This window comes from Rhinoderma darwinii, chromosome 9 (assembly GCF_050947455.1).
Source record: "Rhinoderma darwinii isolate aRhiDar2 chromosome 9, aRhiDar2.hap1, whole genome shotgun sequence".
Lineage (NCBI taxonomy): Eukaryota > Metazoa > Chordata > Amphibia > Anura > Rhinodermatidae > Rhinoderma > Rhinoderma darwinii.
The window spans coordinates 50,118,606-50,135,388 of record NC_134695.1 but is presented as its reverse complement, the minus strand read 5'-3'; the positions used below and the strand labels follow the sequence as shown (position 1 = coordinate 50,135,388).

The window sequence follows — 16,783 nt, the reverse complement described above, 5'->3', positions numbered from 1 at the left end:
ACACTGTTTCCTAATTCATGGTCAAAATTCGCCGGCTTCTGCTGGAACACAGAGTGGCAGAACGGGGTTTAGGGGGCCTCGTTCTAGAGATCGGTGCGGGTCCCAGAGGTGGGACCCGCATCTATCAGACATCTATGACAAATCCTATGAATATGTTATAAATGTCTCTCATGGGAAAACTCCTTTAAATTGTTTTACCAACGCCAAGAAGTGGTGTGAGAAGAGTGAGTGTGTATATATATATATATAAAATCCAAAAATGATGACATCACTAATGCCACCTAAACACTATAAATAAATATGCATTGCTGCTGGATCTACTTACAATAGTGAGGTTCTTAGCACACATTACGCACATTTAGTTGATATATATATCTCGTTTCCGTACTCTGTTAAATCGCAATGCCATCTAAAATGAACCGGAAAATAAAAAAACGCAACGATCCTCTCATCAGCATTACTTCATAAAGAGTTACTCTCACCATATACATAGGTTTTCTCCTGCGAGCCCCTTTTTTTCATTAGCAACAGGTAGCGATGGCTGCATTAGGGGAAGAAGAAGCACAGGAGAGGCGGCTGCGCATGGGTGAGGTTCTCTACATCATCGTCTATGGCAGTAACGTGAACAGCCAAGCGGGCATTTTTCTAGGGCAGGATGGTAAATTAGAATTATGTCTTTCATACATAATAACTAGCGAAAAAATGTGCAGTGGAGCCCTTAGCATCCAATCAGACTCTAGTTGAATTTTTTCAGTATAAAAAAAATTGGCAAATTAATCGAATTGAAGGCGTCAAAAGCAAGCACTATTATTCTGCAATCGTTTTTATTCAGGAGTCACAAAGAAACCCTCAGGCATTGGACCTCGTCCAGAAAAACTGTTTTAAGGGCCCTTTCATATCACGTTGGAGAATCCTGTTCAAGCGTCAGTCTGAGGGTATTTTTTTTTGCATGGATCCATATGTTCTTAATGCAGCTTCTTGTCCGTTTGTGTTTCTGCCTGTTCAAATCTGAGTTCTAGTTTTCCGTTGTTCTACTCAGTCATAGGAGCCAGATCCGTCACATTATGGACACCAACGGCGCCTGACGGAACCTATTGACTTGGGTCCCATCGGGTTTCAGTCATGGTGTCCGTCATTTTCCCCCTAATGGACCCGCCGAGAAAGATGTAAACACAGCGTTACTTTCCGTTCCTGTTGATCAACTGGATCATGACTGATCCGTTTTTCTGTACAATTCAAGTCTATAGTAACTGACTTGCCATAGACGGACATCCATTTTTTTACATGATAAAAAAAAACAAAAAAACTGGACGTTTGAACAGGATGCTCAGACGTGATGTGAACCTAACCGTGTCAGTGCCAACTGCAACCAATCACATCATTTTTTGCATTTTCAAACCTGCCCTGGAAAAATAAAAGCTCCAATCTGATTGGTTGCTGCTGTCACTTTTCCTGCATGAAGTACCGTCCCTCTTTGAGGTTCTGCCCCCATGCCCTCTACTAGATCACCATATACAAAGAAGACCTTTAAAAACAAAACAGTCCTTGTCTCAGAAACTAGTATCCATGAGTCAAAGACTCACACCGTGCCACCGCGTGACGCCTCCATGGGGCGCTGTATCTTTTCCTTAGAAGCAATGCCGTAATACATCATTGGATGGAACATTGGATTTTATTTCCACATATTCTTGGATTACAGATCTGTAATGCAGCCACGTGCATGAGGCTTTGAGGAGAGGGGGATAAGCAGGGGGAAAGTGGCTTTTAAAAAATCCTGCCCTAGGCCAGCGCTAGATGGTGCCCCTAATATTATAAATCGCTATATAGGAGAGATCGAGACCCAATAATCGATCCAGCTGGCAATACAATAGTAGAGGGGGAAGTACTTGTCATGTGATGTCATCAGTCACAAGATGAGCAGGCTTGTCGATTTGTCATGTGACTGGCTAAAAAGCATCACTTTCTGCCAGGGGCTCCATGACATGGTCATGAAACCTAATTTACATTGGCAGTTAGGAAATATTTGAACTCAATCTGTGGTACGTTCATCCCACATGGCCCATTTCTTGTCTCTAGGGGTAACCCAAGAGTTGTCATGTTGTGCGGCACAGTGCATGATCATAGCCCTGGGGGTACGGTGATGTCATTGGAGTAGGGCAGAAAATCCCACCCTTTTCATCATGGGGGATCCCGTTCAATTTTTTACTTCCGTCAGGGGGATCACCCACCACTATCCCCGGCCTGTGGTAAAAGTGACAGCAGGGGCATATTTAAGCAGATTCCAGTGTACCCTGGCTGGGAAAGAGGAGTAGGGGGGTACTGGGCTTTAGGAAACACTGCTCTAGGGGACGTGTACATCCCACTATGGTTATTGTATAGAGGAAAACGCGATGATTTTGTTTTTCCAAATCAGGAGCTTTATACGGAGATCTACAAAGAGTCCTAACCCCTTCAGGACTGAGCTTACAGACCCCCACCAATGCCATCTCCTGACACAGCTCTGTCTGTGACACATCGGATGTTGACGATGACTTCACATTGTGTCCTTTCATTTACAGAACACTCATTATAAACATATTTATTGGGGCTGATTTAGCAAAACTGTCTAACAGAAAGGGCGGCCTTGTTACCCACAGCAACCAATCACTGTGCAGTTTTCATTTTTACAGCGCAGTTTAAGAAGTTAAAACTGAGCGCTGATTGGCTGCCACAGACGACAAGGCCACTTTTTCTTTTTACAGTTTTAATAAACGAGGCCCATTGTATCATTTTCTGGATAAAGAAAAAACAAAAACTTGATTATGCCTATAGTCGACTTTTCCCAGAGACACTAAGGAACTACAAATCCCATTACAACCTCCTCAGGCTCTAATGGAAAGCATGCTGGGACTTGTAGTTCCGTAGCAGATGTTCACTGCTCTCCCAGCTGTCACTTCGTTTCCAGACTGTTACATCCCTACCAACCTGCCCTCCCCACTAATGACGTCCCCTCACCGGTCCTCGCTGCGTGCTGACACTGGTCGCCATGGTTTGCGGGCGGCTCCTGTCTCCACTCTGCTCTCCTCTTCTTCTTTCTCGGACACTTCCTGTTAAGCCTGCACCGTCTGACACACGGTCACATGATCCGACATGTTGCGCAGGCGCAAAGCGAGAGCGGCGGAGACCAGCAACAACTTTATGTGCACAGACACACGCGCTTCAGCTGACACCAGGAGACTTCTGTACAATATCACTGAGTGTAACATAGTCTGGTGCCTGTTATGTACTGAATATCGTGATATGTATGTATGGCGGGGCTGGCAGCTTCCCTTCATGAGGGGATGATGGAGCACAGCTACAATTACAAATATATCACAAGTACATAGAAACCAAAGGACCCCATAGCAAAAGCCCTCTTTCCTTTTCTTCTCCATCTGGTCCAGACCACCACGACGACTTCTCCCGACCACAACCTTTTCTCTGCACAGTTTACTGCTCAGATGTCTTCTGCTCCTCACTTGCTGCAAATCCTCGGTCTGTGCCCATGGAAAATAACAGCGCCCCTGATTAAAACTATGTCTCACAATGTGCCCGAATAAAAAATATACCCGTGTAGAAAAATAAGCCTCATGCCGTGCCCCTGAATATAAAAGACGCTCCACAATATACCACCTGAATAATAAAAAAAACATGTCCCACGATTTGCTCCCGAAATAAAAAATATGCCGACAATAATAAAAAAAAAACAATACTGTGCCCCCTTAATTAAAAGTGCCCCCCACTGTAAGGAAAAGAATACCCACCTACCAACGGTCCAACACCACTCTCAGGGTATGTTCACACGCACTGCTTTCAGACATAATTTGGGCGTTTTACGCCTCGAATTACGCCTGAAAAAACGGCTGCATTACGCCTACAAACATCTGCCCATTGCTTGCAATGGGTTTTACGGTGTTCTGTTCCCACAAGGTGTAATTATACGCGTTGCTGTCAAAATGCGGCGCGTAAAAAGACACCTGCGAAAAAAAAAGTGCATGTCACTTCTTGGGACGTTTTTAGAGCCGTTTTTTATTGACTCCGTATTTTCAGACGTATTTTGCTAAGCGTGTGAACATAGCCTCATTGTTCCCACGCACCGCTGCCACACAGTTAAGACCTGGACGTCGTCGTGCCGACAGCGTCACAAAAAACGCCATGTGGCGGTGCAGGGAGCCGAAAATAACACTTTTGCAACCTGCAGCGCAAGAGAGGACATGGATACAATTTATTTCAGGGCCTGGATGTCATTAATGGGCGAGTCAGGGACATTTACCTCCTTGCTTTCCCGGGCCACATTGCAGTAGCGTGGTCTGCCTCTATTGGCGGTATGCCACTGCAAGTACATGACAGCTTATGTATATACGAAAGAGAGACAGGTATACAATGTTCAACCATAACACTAACACCACCTGCCTTTTAGGCTGGGTTCACACGACCTATTTTCAGACGTAAACGAGGCGTATTATGCCTCGTTTTACGTCTGAAAATAGGGCTACAACACGTCGGCAAACATCTGCCCATTCATTTGAATGGGTTTGCCGACGTACTGTGCAGACGACCTGTCATTTACGCATCGTCGTTTGACAGCTGTTAGGGTATGTGCACACGATGAGAGGCTTTTACGGCTGAAATGACAGACTGTTTTCAGGAGAAAACAGCTGCCTCGTTTCAGCCGTAATTCCTCCTCCTCGCATTTTGCGAGGCTTCTCTGACAGCCGTAAATTTTGAGCTGTGCTTCATTGAGTTCAATGAAGTACGGCTCAAATTACGTCTGAAAGAAGTGTCCTGCACTTCTTTTGACGAGGCTGTATTTTTACGCGTTGTCGTTTGACAGCTGTCAAACGATGACGCGTAAATGACAGGTCGTCTGCACAGTACGTCGGCAAACCCATTCAAATGAATGGGCAGATGTTTGCCGACGTATTGTAGCCCTATTTTCAGACGTAAAACGAGGCATAATACGCCTCGTTTACGTCTGAAAATAGGTTGTGTGAACCCAGCCTCAAACGACGACGCGTAAAAATACAGCCTCGTCAAAAGAAGTGCAGGACACTTCTTTCAGACGTAATTTGAGGCGTTCTTCATTGAACTCAATGAAGCACAGCTCAAAATTTACGGCTGTCAGAGAAGCCTCGAAAAATGCGAGGAGGAGCCATTACGGCTGAAACGAGGCAGCTGTTTTCTCCTGAAAACAGTCTGTCATTTCAGACATAAAAGCCTGCTACAGTGTGCACATACCCTTAGGCCTCGTTTACACGAGCGTATTATACGCGCGTGCGACGCGCGTGCTTTGCACGCATGTCGTACGCACCTATATTAGTCAATGGGGCTGTTTAGACGATGCGTGAATTGCGCTCAGCGCGTGTGCGCAGAAAAAAACTCACGACATGTTCTATAATCGTGCGTTTTTCGCGCACTCACGCACCCATTGAAGTCAATGGGTGCGTGAAAACCACGCATGCCGCACGGAAGCACTTCCGTGCGAACTGCGTGATTCGCGCAAGAGCTGTCAAACTCCTGAATGTAAACAGAAAAGCACCACGTGCTTTTCTGTTTACAAACATCCAAACGGAGTGTCAAATTCGAGATGAGCGCACCGAACTTCACCGGGTTCGGCCAAACTCGTTTTGACCGAAACCGGTCAAAAATGTTCGGGTACGCGACGTCAGGAGACAGTCACTGTCCACGGTGCTGAAAGCGTTAAACTGGTTCAGCACCATGGACAGTGACTTCCGCTCCGAAAATCCATGAACCGGTAAAAAAAAAAAGACGTTCTGACTTACCGATAACTCCGGTCCGACCTCCCGGGATGACAGTTCAGTCCAAATGACAGCTGCAGCCAATCACAGGCCAAGCACAGGCTGCAGCCAATCACAGGCTGCAGCGGTCTCATGGACTGCGGCGTCATCCTGGGAGGTGGGGCCGGATGACAAGAGAGGGACGCGTCACCAAGGCAACGGCCGGGAGCCCGGACTGGGGGAAGCAGGCAGTTCATGGTAAGTATGAACGTCTTTTTTTATTCACAGGTTGGTGTATATTGTGATCGGCATTCACTGTCGAGGGTGCTGAAAGAGTTACTGCCGATCAGTTAGCTCTTTCAGCACCTTGGACAGTGACGGGCCTCGACTACCTCATCTCTATGATGGCGGCTGCGTGAAAATCACGCAGCCGCGCATCATGACACACGGAGCTGTCAAATGCCATTTGCGCGTTTAAAACGCAACAAGGCTGCGTATACGCAGTGCATACGCCATACAAACGCGCGCAAAACACAGCGTTTTTTGCGCGCGCAAAACGCACACGCTCGTGTAAATGAGGCCTTATTGTGCAGGTCCTTCCCCCTCGTGCCACTAAAACAGCTCTGACCCAACGAGGAATGGACTCCACAAAACCTGTGACGGCTCCTGTGGTATCTAGCACAAGACGTTAGCAGCAGAGCCTTTAAGTCCTGTAAGTTGTAAGGTGAGGCCTCCATGGATCGGACTTGTTTTTCCAGCACACCCCATATATGCGTGATCAGATTGAGATCTGCAGAATTTGGAGGCCAAGTCAACAACTTAAACTCTATGTCGTATTCCTCAAACCATTCCTGAACTATTTTTGCAGTATAGCAGGGCGCATTATTCTGCTGAAAGAGTCCACTGCACTGTGTGTTCTGACACCTTCCTATCATAGCCAGCGAGAACTTTTTTTGCAATTTGTGCTACGGTAATTCTTCTGTGGGATCGGACCAGACAGGTTAGCCTTGGCTTCCCACACGCATCGATGGGCCTTGGGCGCCCTTGACCCTGTCACTGGTTGTTCTTCCTTGGACCCCTTTTGGTAGGTACTAACTGCATACTGGGAACACCCCGCAAGATCTGCCATTTTGTAGCTGCTCTGACCTAGACGTTTAGACATCACAATTTGGCCCTTGTTAGAACTGCTCAGATTCCTACAATTGCCCATTTTTGCTGCTTTCAACACATCCACTTCAAGATCTGATTGTTCACTTGATGTTCAATATATTCCACCCCTTTACAGGTGCCATTGTAATGAGATAATCAATGTTATTCACTTCAGGTGTCAGTGGTTTTAATGTTATGGCTGAACAGTGTAGATGGTGTATTAGGGGCAAAGTTTTCAGACTACGCAGTGCCATTCACAGAGCCCCAGTCCATCTGTAAGGCTGTGTTCACACGACCTATTTTCAGGCGTAAACGAGGCGTATTATGCCTCGATTTACGCCTGAAAATACGGCTCCAATACGTCGGCAAACATCTGCCCATTCATTTGAATGGGTTTGCCGACGTACTGTGCCGACGACCTGTCATTTACGCGTCGTCGTTTGACAGCTGTCAAAAGACGACGCGTAAAATTACAGCAACGTCAAAAGAAGTGCAGGACACTTCTTGGGACGTTTTTGGAGCCGTTTTCTCATAGACTCTATTGAAAACTGCTCCAAAAACGGCCGAGAAAACGGCCCGAAAAACGCAGCGAAAAACGTGAGTTGCTCAAAAAACGTCTGAGGGTATGTGCACACGTAGTGACCAAAAACGTCTGAAAATACAGAGCTGTTTTCAAGGGAAAACAGTCCCTGATTTTCAGATGTTTTTTGAGCAACTCGCGTTTTTTGCTGCGTTTTTCGCAGCGTTTTTACGTCCGTTTTTGGAGCTGTTTTCATTGGAGTCTATGAGAAAACAGCTCCAAAAACGTCCAAAGAAGTGTCCTGCATTTCTTTTGACGAGGCAGTATTTTTACGCGTCGTCGTTTGACAGCTGTCAAACGACGACGCGTAAATGACAGGTCCTCTGCACAGTACGTCGGCAAACCCATTCAAATGAATGGGCAGATGTTTGCCGACATATTGTAGCCCTATTTTCAGACGTAAAACGAGGCATAATACGCCTCGTTTACGTCTGAAAATAGGTCGTGCGAACCCAGCCTGAAAATCAGGTGCTGTTTTCCCTTGAAAACAGCTCCGTATTTTCAGATGTTTTTGGCTCAGCGTGTGAACATACCCTTAGGGTATGTTCACACGCTAGCTGTCATTTACGTGTGAAAAGGCAGACTGTTTTCAAGAGAAAACAGCTGCCTCGTTTCACACGTAAATGCTCCTCGTATTTTGCGAGCCGTCTGAGACACTCGTAAATCTTGAGCTGTGCTTCATTGAGTTCAATGAAGAACAGCTCAAATTACGTGGCAAAGAAGTGCCCTGCACTTCTTTGCCGAGGCAGTCCATTTACGCGTCGTCGTTTGACAGCTGTCAAACAACGACGCGTAAATTACAGGTCGTCTGCACAATACGTCGGCAAACCAATTCAAATGAATGGGCAGATGTTTGCCGACGTATTGTAGCCCTATTTTCAGGCGTAAAACGAGGCATAATACGCCTCGTTTACGCCTGAAAATAGGTCGTGTGAACCCAGCCTAAGGCCTCATTTACACGAACGTAATATACGCGCGTGCGACGCGCGTGCTTTGCACGCATGTCGTACGCACTTATATTAGTCAATGGGGCAGTTTAGACGATGCGTGATTTGCGCTCAGCGCGTGTGCGCAGAAAAAAACTCACGACATGTTCTATAATCGTGCGTTTTTCGCGCACTCACGCACCCATTGAAGTCAATGGGTGCGTGAAAACCACGCATGCCGCACGGAAGCTCTTCCGTGCGAACTGCGTGATTCGCGCAAGAGCTGTCAAACTCCTGAATGTAAACAGAAAAGCACCACGTGCTTTTCTGTTTACAAACATCCAAACGGAGTGTCAAATTCGAGATGAGCGCACCGAACTTCACCGGGTTCGGCCAAACTCGTTTTGACCGAAACCGGTAAAAAATGTTCGGGTACGCGACGTCAGGAGACAGTCACTGTCCACGGTGCTGAAAGCGTTAAACTGGTTCAGCACCATGGACAGTGACTTCCGCTCCGAAAATCCATGAACCTGTAAAAGACGTTCTGACTTACCGATAACTCCGGTCCGACCTCCCGGGATGACAGTTCAGTCAAAGAGACAGCTGCAGCCAATCACAGGCCAAGCACAGGCTGCAGCCAATCACAGGCTGCAGCGGTCTCATGGACTGCGGCGTCATCCTGGGAGGTGGGGCCGGATGACAAGAGAGGGACGCGTCACCAAGGCAACGGCCGGGAGCCCGGACTGGGGGAAGCAGGAAGTTCTTGGTAAGTATGAAAGTCTTTTTTTATTCACAGGTTGGTGTATATTGTGTTCGGCATTCACTGTCGAGGGTGCTGAAAGAGTTACTGCCGATCAGTTAGCTCTTTCAGCACCTTGGACAGTGACGGGCGTCGACTAGCCTCATCTCTATGATGGCGGCTGCGCGAAAATCACGCAGCCGCGCATCATACACGGATGACACACGGAGCTGCCAAGTGCCTTTTGCGCGCGCAAAACGCAGCGTTTTTTGCGCGCGCAAAACGCACACGCTCGTGTAAATGAGGCCTAACAGTGAAAACCAAAGTACTCTCTTAATAATGTCAACCACAGTTCACTCATAACAGCAACAGCCAAAGTGCCCCCTTAAGTGCCAGCGGCAACCACACTGCTTTCCAACCAAAGAGCCATAGCAGGGACAACCAGAAGCGTAAATTAAAGCTCCTAGGTCTCAATTAAAAATCTGTAACAGTGCCACCCAACTATCACAGCCCATTATATTATTAGCGTTCTCTTATTTGAGAGAGATGTAAAGGTGCTGTTGGGCTTCCTTTGGGACACGGGGGCAACTGTACACCCTATATTTACGCCCCTGGTGACAGCCGCAGTGCCCCCATAACTGTGACTGCCATCTGCACTGCCATCCTAAGGGTATGTTCACACGGCCTATTTACGGACGTAATTCGGGCGTTTTTGCCCCGAATTACATCCGAAAATAGCGCCTCAATAGCGCTGACAAACATCTGCCCATCGAAAGCAATGGGCAGACGTTTGTCTGTTCACACGAGGCGTATATTTACGCGCCGCTGTCAAATGACGGCGCGTAAATAGACGCCCGCGTCAAAGAAGTGACCTGTCACTTCTTTGGCCGTAATTGGAGCCGTTATTCATTGACTCCAATGAATAGCAGCGCTAATTACGGCCGTAAAGGCGTTCAAGCGCCTGCACATGCCGGTACGGCTGAAATTACGGGGATGTTTTCAGGCTGAAACATCCCCGTAATTTCAGCCGTAACGGACGCCCTCGTGTGAACATACCCTAATAGTGCCATGCACAGTTAAAGGCTATGTACACCTTTATAATATTTTATTTATCATTTTACCTATCAGTGTGATTGGTGCAACTTTCAAAATACCTGTTATATAAAATTATTGTAACTTTTTAAGATACGTCTATTTTGTATTCTGTATACAGAGCAGCTGTATCGTGCGCTAAGTCCTGAATCCGTCAGGTCCGCAGAACTGACGGGTTCAGTGTCAGCGGGTCCTGCGTTTCAGATCCACCTGTAATAGATCACAGTTGATATAGAAATATAATCAGTATATCTTTTGCTAATAATCAATTGCCATTATTATTATTATATGCTGATGCTACATATATGTATACTTTGCCTCTGAAATGTATTTTATATAATCTTGCTCGCTAAGGTTTGTTCTAAAACAGTATTCTCTGAGTATCAGACTGTTGGCCTACTCATTCAAGGCCGTTCTGAGATAAGACTGCCAAGTTTACCGGAGACAGACATTATATTCAGACAACATAAAGCTGGTACATAGAATGACGTGTTATTAGTTCGCATTTCTTTCTCTCTTCTGTCTAAACTCTTGAGAACCTCCATGGCCACGTCTCTCTTATTTCTTACTTCTCTATCGCTCTCTCATTATTGTACTTTTCTTTCTTAATAAAGCTTTCATAGAATTTCACTGTGAGACAAGAGAGTTTGTTTAAGATTTCCTTATCACATCTAAGTTATGAACTTAGATAATAGATGATGGATCGGGGTCCGACTCCCAGGACCCCCCCCCCCCGCGCCCCCCGCGCCCCCCGCGCCCCCCGCCTCGCTGTATAGAAAGGGCAGAAAGGGCAGCAGCGCTCGTACAGGCACGGCTTTCCCTTAACCGGTTAAGGACTGGGCTGTTTTACAGCTAAATGACCAGAGCAAATGTCACAATTTTGCTATGCGCTTCTTTAGATGACTATAACTCTGCAGGTGAATAAAGTTCATCTTTGAATTTTACACTCTTTTTAAAGGACAGATAGGGCTTTGTTTTAGTGGCATTTGTCAGTATATATCATTTTTATTTTTTTTCTCTAAAGTGGGCAAAATTGGAAAAAAATGCAAGAATTTAGCAATTGCGCCAGTTTATGCTAGCATTTTTCACACACGGTATGGACCACGGACAAAATTAATCTCCTTTCACATTCTTCCACTTCTCCCGTGCATGGGGATACCAAATATGTGTGCCTTATTCACTGTGCGGGCATGTGCCAGGGCTTGGCATAAAAGGAGGCTTTTCGGTCCAGGAATTTTGCATTTGATTTTATAGCCGCATACTGTTTTCTGGGGGGTGTAATGCTGCTGAAACATTAGAAACACCCCATAAATGACTTCATTCGCACAAGTAGACCCCACAAGGTTTCCTTCAAGGGGTTTATCATATTTTAGCAAGTCCAGTTTTCTTCTGAAAGTTTCTTGAATAAGATGGAACAAAAACAAAACAGCTATTTTTTAGCAAATGCGTCAGTTTAGGCTAGTATTTTTCACACACGGTATAGACCACGGACAAAATTCATCTCCTTTCAAATTCTTCCACTTCTCCCGTGCATGGGGATACCAAATATGTGTGCCTTATTCACTGTGCGGGCATGTGCCAGGGCTTGGCATAAAAGGAGGCTTTTCGGTCCAGGAATTTTGCATTTGATTTTATAGCAGCGTACTGTTTTCTGGGGGGCCTAATGCTGCTGAAACATTAGAATCACCCCATAAATGACTTCATTCACACAAGTAGACCCCACAAGGTTTCCTTCAAGGGGTTTATCATATTTTTAGACAGTCCAGTTTTCTTCTGAAAGTTTCTTGAATAAGATGGAACAAAATAAAATTACCTTTTTTTTTAACAAATGCGTCAGTTTATGCTAGCTTTTTCACACACAAAATGGACCACGGACAAAATTCATCGCATTTCACATTCTTCCACTTCCCCTGTGCATGGGGATACCAAATATGTGTGCTTTATTCACGGGCATGTGCCAGGGCTTGGCATAAAAGGAGGCTTTTTGGCCTTTTCGGTCCAGGAATTCTGCACTTGATTTTATAGCCGCATACTGTTTTCTGGGGGGCGTAATGCGGCTGAAAGATTAGAATCACCCCATAAATTACCTCATTCACGCAAGTAGACCCCACAAGGTTTTCTTCAAGGGGTTTATCATATTTTTAGACAGTCCAGTTTTCTTCTGAAAGTTTCTTGAATAAGATGGATCAAAATAAAATTAGCAATTTTTTAGCAAATGCGTCAGTTTATACCAGCATTTTTCACACACGGCATAGACCACGGCCAAAATTCATCTCCTTTCACATTCTGCCACTTCTCCCGTGCACGGGGATACCAAATATGTGTGTCTTATTTATCACATAGAGAAGTAGGAGGGCGGACGATAGAAGAAGATTATTTCACAAATCGCTTTTTTTCAAAGCTGGTTTTACAAAACTCAACAGAGTTTCTATAACACTTCCAAAATATCTGCTCTTGAAGCAGAAATCCCAAAATATTCATCTAGGGGTATAATGGGAATTTATTTTTTGGGGTTTTCTAAAATAAGAAATTGCAGGTTTATGCAAATGGAGCTCTCCAGCAGATGAACTTTAGAGAACATGCAAACATGACATCCACCCCCCACCCATTCCCTCCCTCACCCTTGGAGTAAAATCAGGGGAGAAATAAAAACGTAATGTAGGGCAAATATATTTTCAACGAATTAACTAAAATCTAATAATTCAGAACAGTGTGGTATTTTTTAAAACATGGCTCAATGCACAGGCCTGGTTGTGAGGGACATGAGGGACAGAAATATCGGGAATCTTTGCGGTGCCCGTCTTTTCTGCAGACGCGGCACTTTTTCTGGGGGTTGCTTCTGGTTGGTGTTGGGGGAATCCGACTGATGAAGTGTCTTTCAGTCAGTCGCGTGACATCCTCAGACTGGGGGCATTCTCGGGTGTCCTGAACATCAAAAATGAGGCCTTCAATAATTTTTTCCTGGAAATCCAGGTATGTGTCTCTGCCTCTGTTTTTTTTGTAGAGCACAAATGAGTTGTGGATGGCCACCTGTAACAAATAAATGGCCACTTTTTTGTACCAGGTTTTAGTTTTGCGTTTTACTAAATAAGGCTGTAAAACCTGGTCGCTTAAATCCACCCCCCCCCCCCCATGTACTTGTTATATTCGGACACGCTCACTGGTTTGTGCTTGTCCGATGTTGCCCCCCTTTCCCTCACTGTGGTATGAATCGTGCTTAGCACATACACATCTTTGCGATCCCTGAACTTGACCGCCAGCAATTCTTCAGATGCATAAGCACAGGAGTCCCCCTTTACCATGCGCTTCCCCACTAATTGCTGTGGAAAACCAATTCTGTTTTTGCGCATGGTACCACATGCCCCAGTCCTTGCAGCATGCAAATGCCTAAACAGGGGCACACTGGAATAAAAATTATCACAGTACAGGTGGTACCCCTTGTGAAGCAGAGGCTGCATTATCTCCCACACAATCTTACTGCTGGTGGAAAGATCAGGGGGGCATCCAGGAACATTTATTGTGCGGTCCCGCCCTTCATAAATTCTGAAGGCGGTGGTATATCCTGACCCGCTTTCACACAATTTGTAGAGCTTAACGCCATATCTTGCCCTTTTTGAAGGTAGATATTGGCGAAAGCTAAGTCTGCCATGAAAGTTGAGGAGGGATTCGTCCACACTTACATTCTGCTCAGGGGTGTAGAGTTGCAGAAATAAATTATTCAGGGAATTTATTAGCGGTCTTATTTTGAACAACCGATCCCGGTTTGCATCGGTACTTGGGGGGGCCTGTGCGTTGTCATTGAAGTGGAGGAACCTCATTATTGTCTCATAACGAGACCTGGACATTACTGCAGAATATACTGGGGTGGCTTGGGCGGGTCTTGTTGACCAGTAAGACCTAATGGAGGGCTTTTTGACAATACCCATATTTAGGGTGAGCCCCCAAATTTTTTTTAATTCCAGAAAATTGGTGGGTGTCCAATCTCTGGCATGGGTGGATGAAGGTTTCTGCCTTATATATTGAGTGGCATATAAATTTGTTTCGTGGACAATCTGATTTAGGATGTCGTCCGTTATAAATAAATGGAAGTAATCCATTTGGACAAAATTTGTATTGTCCACGGTTATGCCAGGAGTGGCAGTAAATCCGTGGATTCTAGGCCCAAAAGATGGGGCAGGTGCCCATACAAGAGCCTGGACTGAAGGGACCAGGCTGTCCCGTGCTACAGCGCTACTTGGCCCTGCGCTTTCAAGTTCTGCAGTTTCAACTGCATCAGGGACAACGTCCCCTGAAGATGAACCTGAAGTGATGCTGTCATCGTCACTACCTAAAACAGGTTCCATCTCGGACGCCATCTCTGATGCGGTCTCCGACTCAGACCACAGCATGGCGTATGCCTCCTCGGCGCTAAACAACTTCCTCGCCATAATGTAACTAACACTAACACTAACTAAACAAATTGTTTTGTTTTTTTTGTTTTTTTTTATATAAAACACACAAACTAACTGCTATATATATCTACACTACCACTAACAAAAAAATAAACCGCTATTGCTATATATATTATATATATGTGGATATATATATAATTATATACTCCCTACCTGCCTATTCTAATAGAATAAAAGATAGAAAGGTAGATAGATAGAAAAAAAGATAGATGGATAGATAGATTGTATAGATAGATAGAAATCTATCTATACAGAGAATGTTTTAGAGTGTAACTGTATTTTTTTGTAACTGTAACTGTAATCTTCTGGCAGCAATTCTCCCGAGTCTCTTCTTCTCCTCAAACTGAAACAATGTTTGCGGAGAAGAAAAGAGGCAGGAGATTTACTGCCAGAAAAGTCAAAATAAAACAAATGTGGTCGCTGTGATAGGTTTTCACAGCGACCACATGATCAGGGACCATCAGATTGGTCCCTGATACTCTGCCCAGTGCCCAGAGCTGTTGGTAACAGCGTGGGCACAGGGCTGTGTGCACGCGATCGCGTGCACACTGTTTTTTATGCAGAAATGCATGTGATCGCTGTGATTGGTTGTCACAGCGATCACATGTTCAGGGGCCAAAAGATTGACCCCTGACATTCTGCCCAGTGCCCATGGCTGTTAGCAACAGCCAGGTCACAGAGCTGTGTCTCTGAAGTGCCGCCATAAATAGTCTATACGGCGGACTTTAGAGACCCTGACCGCTGGCCGTATATTTACGGCCAGCGGTCGGGAACCTGTTAATTTCTTCTTGCTCAATGTGAATGTGAACACATTTAGTGGCGTTTCACAGGTATTCTCTCATTGAAGTGAATGGGAGAAGGCTGCAATACCTGTGAATCACCACTAAATGTGTGTAGAAGATTCACAGAGTGTAAGAAGAAATTAAAGAGGCTCTGTCACCACATTATAAGTGGCCTCTCTTGTACATGATGTGATCGGCGCTGTAATGTAGATTACAGCAGTGTTTTTTATTTAGAAAAACAATCATTTTTGAGTTATGACCTATATTAGCTTTATGCTAATGAGTTTCTCAATGAACAACTGGGCGTGTTTTACTTTTTGGCCAAGTGGGCGTGTTTTACTTTTTGGCCAAGTGGGCGTTGTGGAGAGAAGTGTATGACGCTGACCAATCAGTGACCAATCAGCGTCATACACTTCTCTCCATTCATTTACTCTGCACATAGCGATATAGCTATATCGCTATGTGCAGCCACATAAACACACTACAATGTGTTTGTCCTGACAATGAATATACATTACTTCCAGCCAGGACGTGATGTGTATTCAGAATCCTGACGACTTCTCTGCACGTCTCTGTGAGACTACAGCACAGCACAGCGAGATCTTGCTGTAAATGACCGTTTACAGCGTAATCTCGCGAGACTACGCCTTCTATGCTGTAACTCACAGAGAAGTGGTCAGGATTCTAAATACACGTCATGTCCTGGCTGGAGGTAATGTATATTCATTGTCAGGACACTGCAGTAACGTTATAGTGTGTTTATGTGGCTGCACATAGCGATATAGCTATATCGCTATGTGCTGTATAAATGAATGGGGAGAAGTGTATGATGCTGATTGGTCACTGATTGGTCAGCGTCATACACTTCTCTCCACAATGCCCACTTGGTCATATAGTAAAACACGCCCAGTTGTCCATTGAGAAACTCATTAGCATAAAGCTAATATAGGTCATAACTCATAGTTTTTCTAAATAAAAAACACTGCTGTAATCTACATTTACAGCGCCGATTACATCATGTACAAGATAGGCCACTTATAATGTGGTGACAGACAGAGCCTCTCATTGTCAGGTCCCTTTAAGGGCGGGTTCACACATGGCGGATTTTCACTTAAATTCCGCTGCGGACACTCCGCAGCGTTAATCCGCAGCGGAGCCGTTTCTCCATTGACTTTCACTTTAATTTAGCAGTGTTCGTTTACACGATGCGTACAATTCCGCTGCGGAGCATAGGCTGCGGAGCGGAATGTGGTGTCCGCAGCATGCTCTGTCTGTTGCGGAGCAGTGGCGGACTCATGGCGGAATTTC

The 16,783-nt window shown here is 45.3% G+C and overlaps 1 protein-coding gene across 2 annotated transcripts in view; it reads right to left on the bottom strand.

Annotated features, from left to right (window-relative positions):
• Positions 1–3,142, bottom strand: part of TOLLIP (toll interacting protein) — a 45,317-nt gene extending 42,175 nt beyond the window's left edge. For both annotated transcript variants that reach the window (XM_075837637.1, XM_075837638.1), the window contains exon 1: positions 2,995–3,142. In XM_075837637.1, the coding sequence (XP_075693752.1) occupies positions 2,995–3,027 (33 nt within the window). In that variant the 5' untranslated portion in view covers positions 3,028–3,142. The remainder of the gene's footprint in view (positions 1–2,994) is intronic.
• Positions 3,143–16,783: the final 13,641 nt, after the last annotated feature.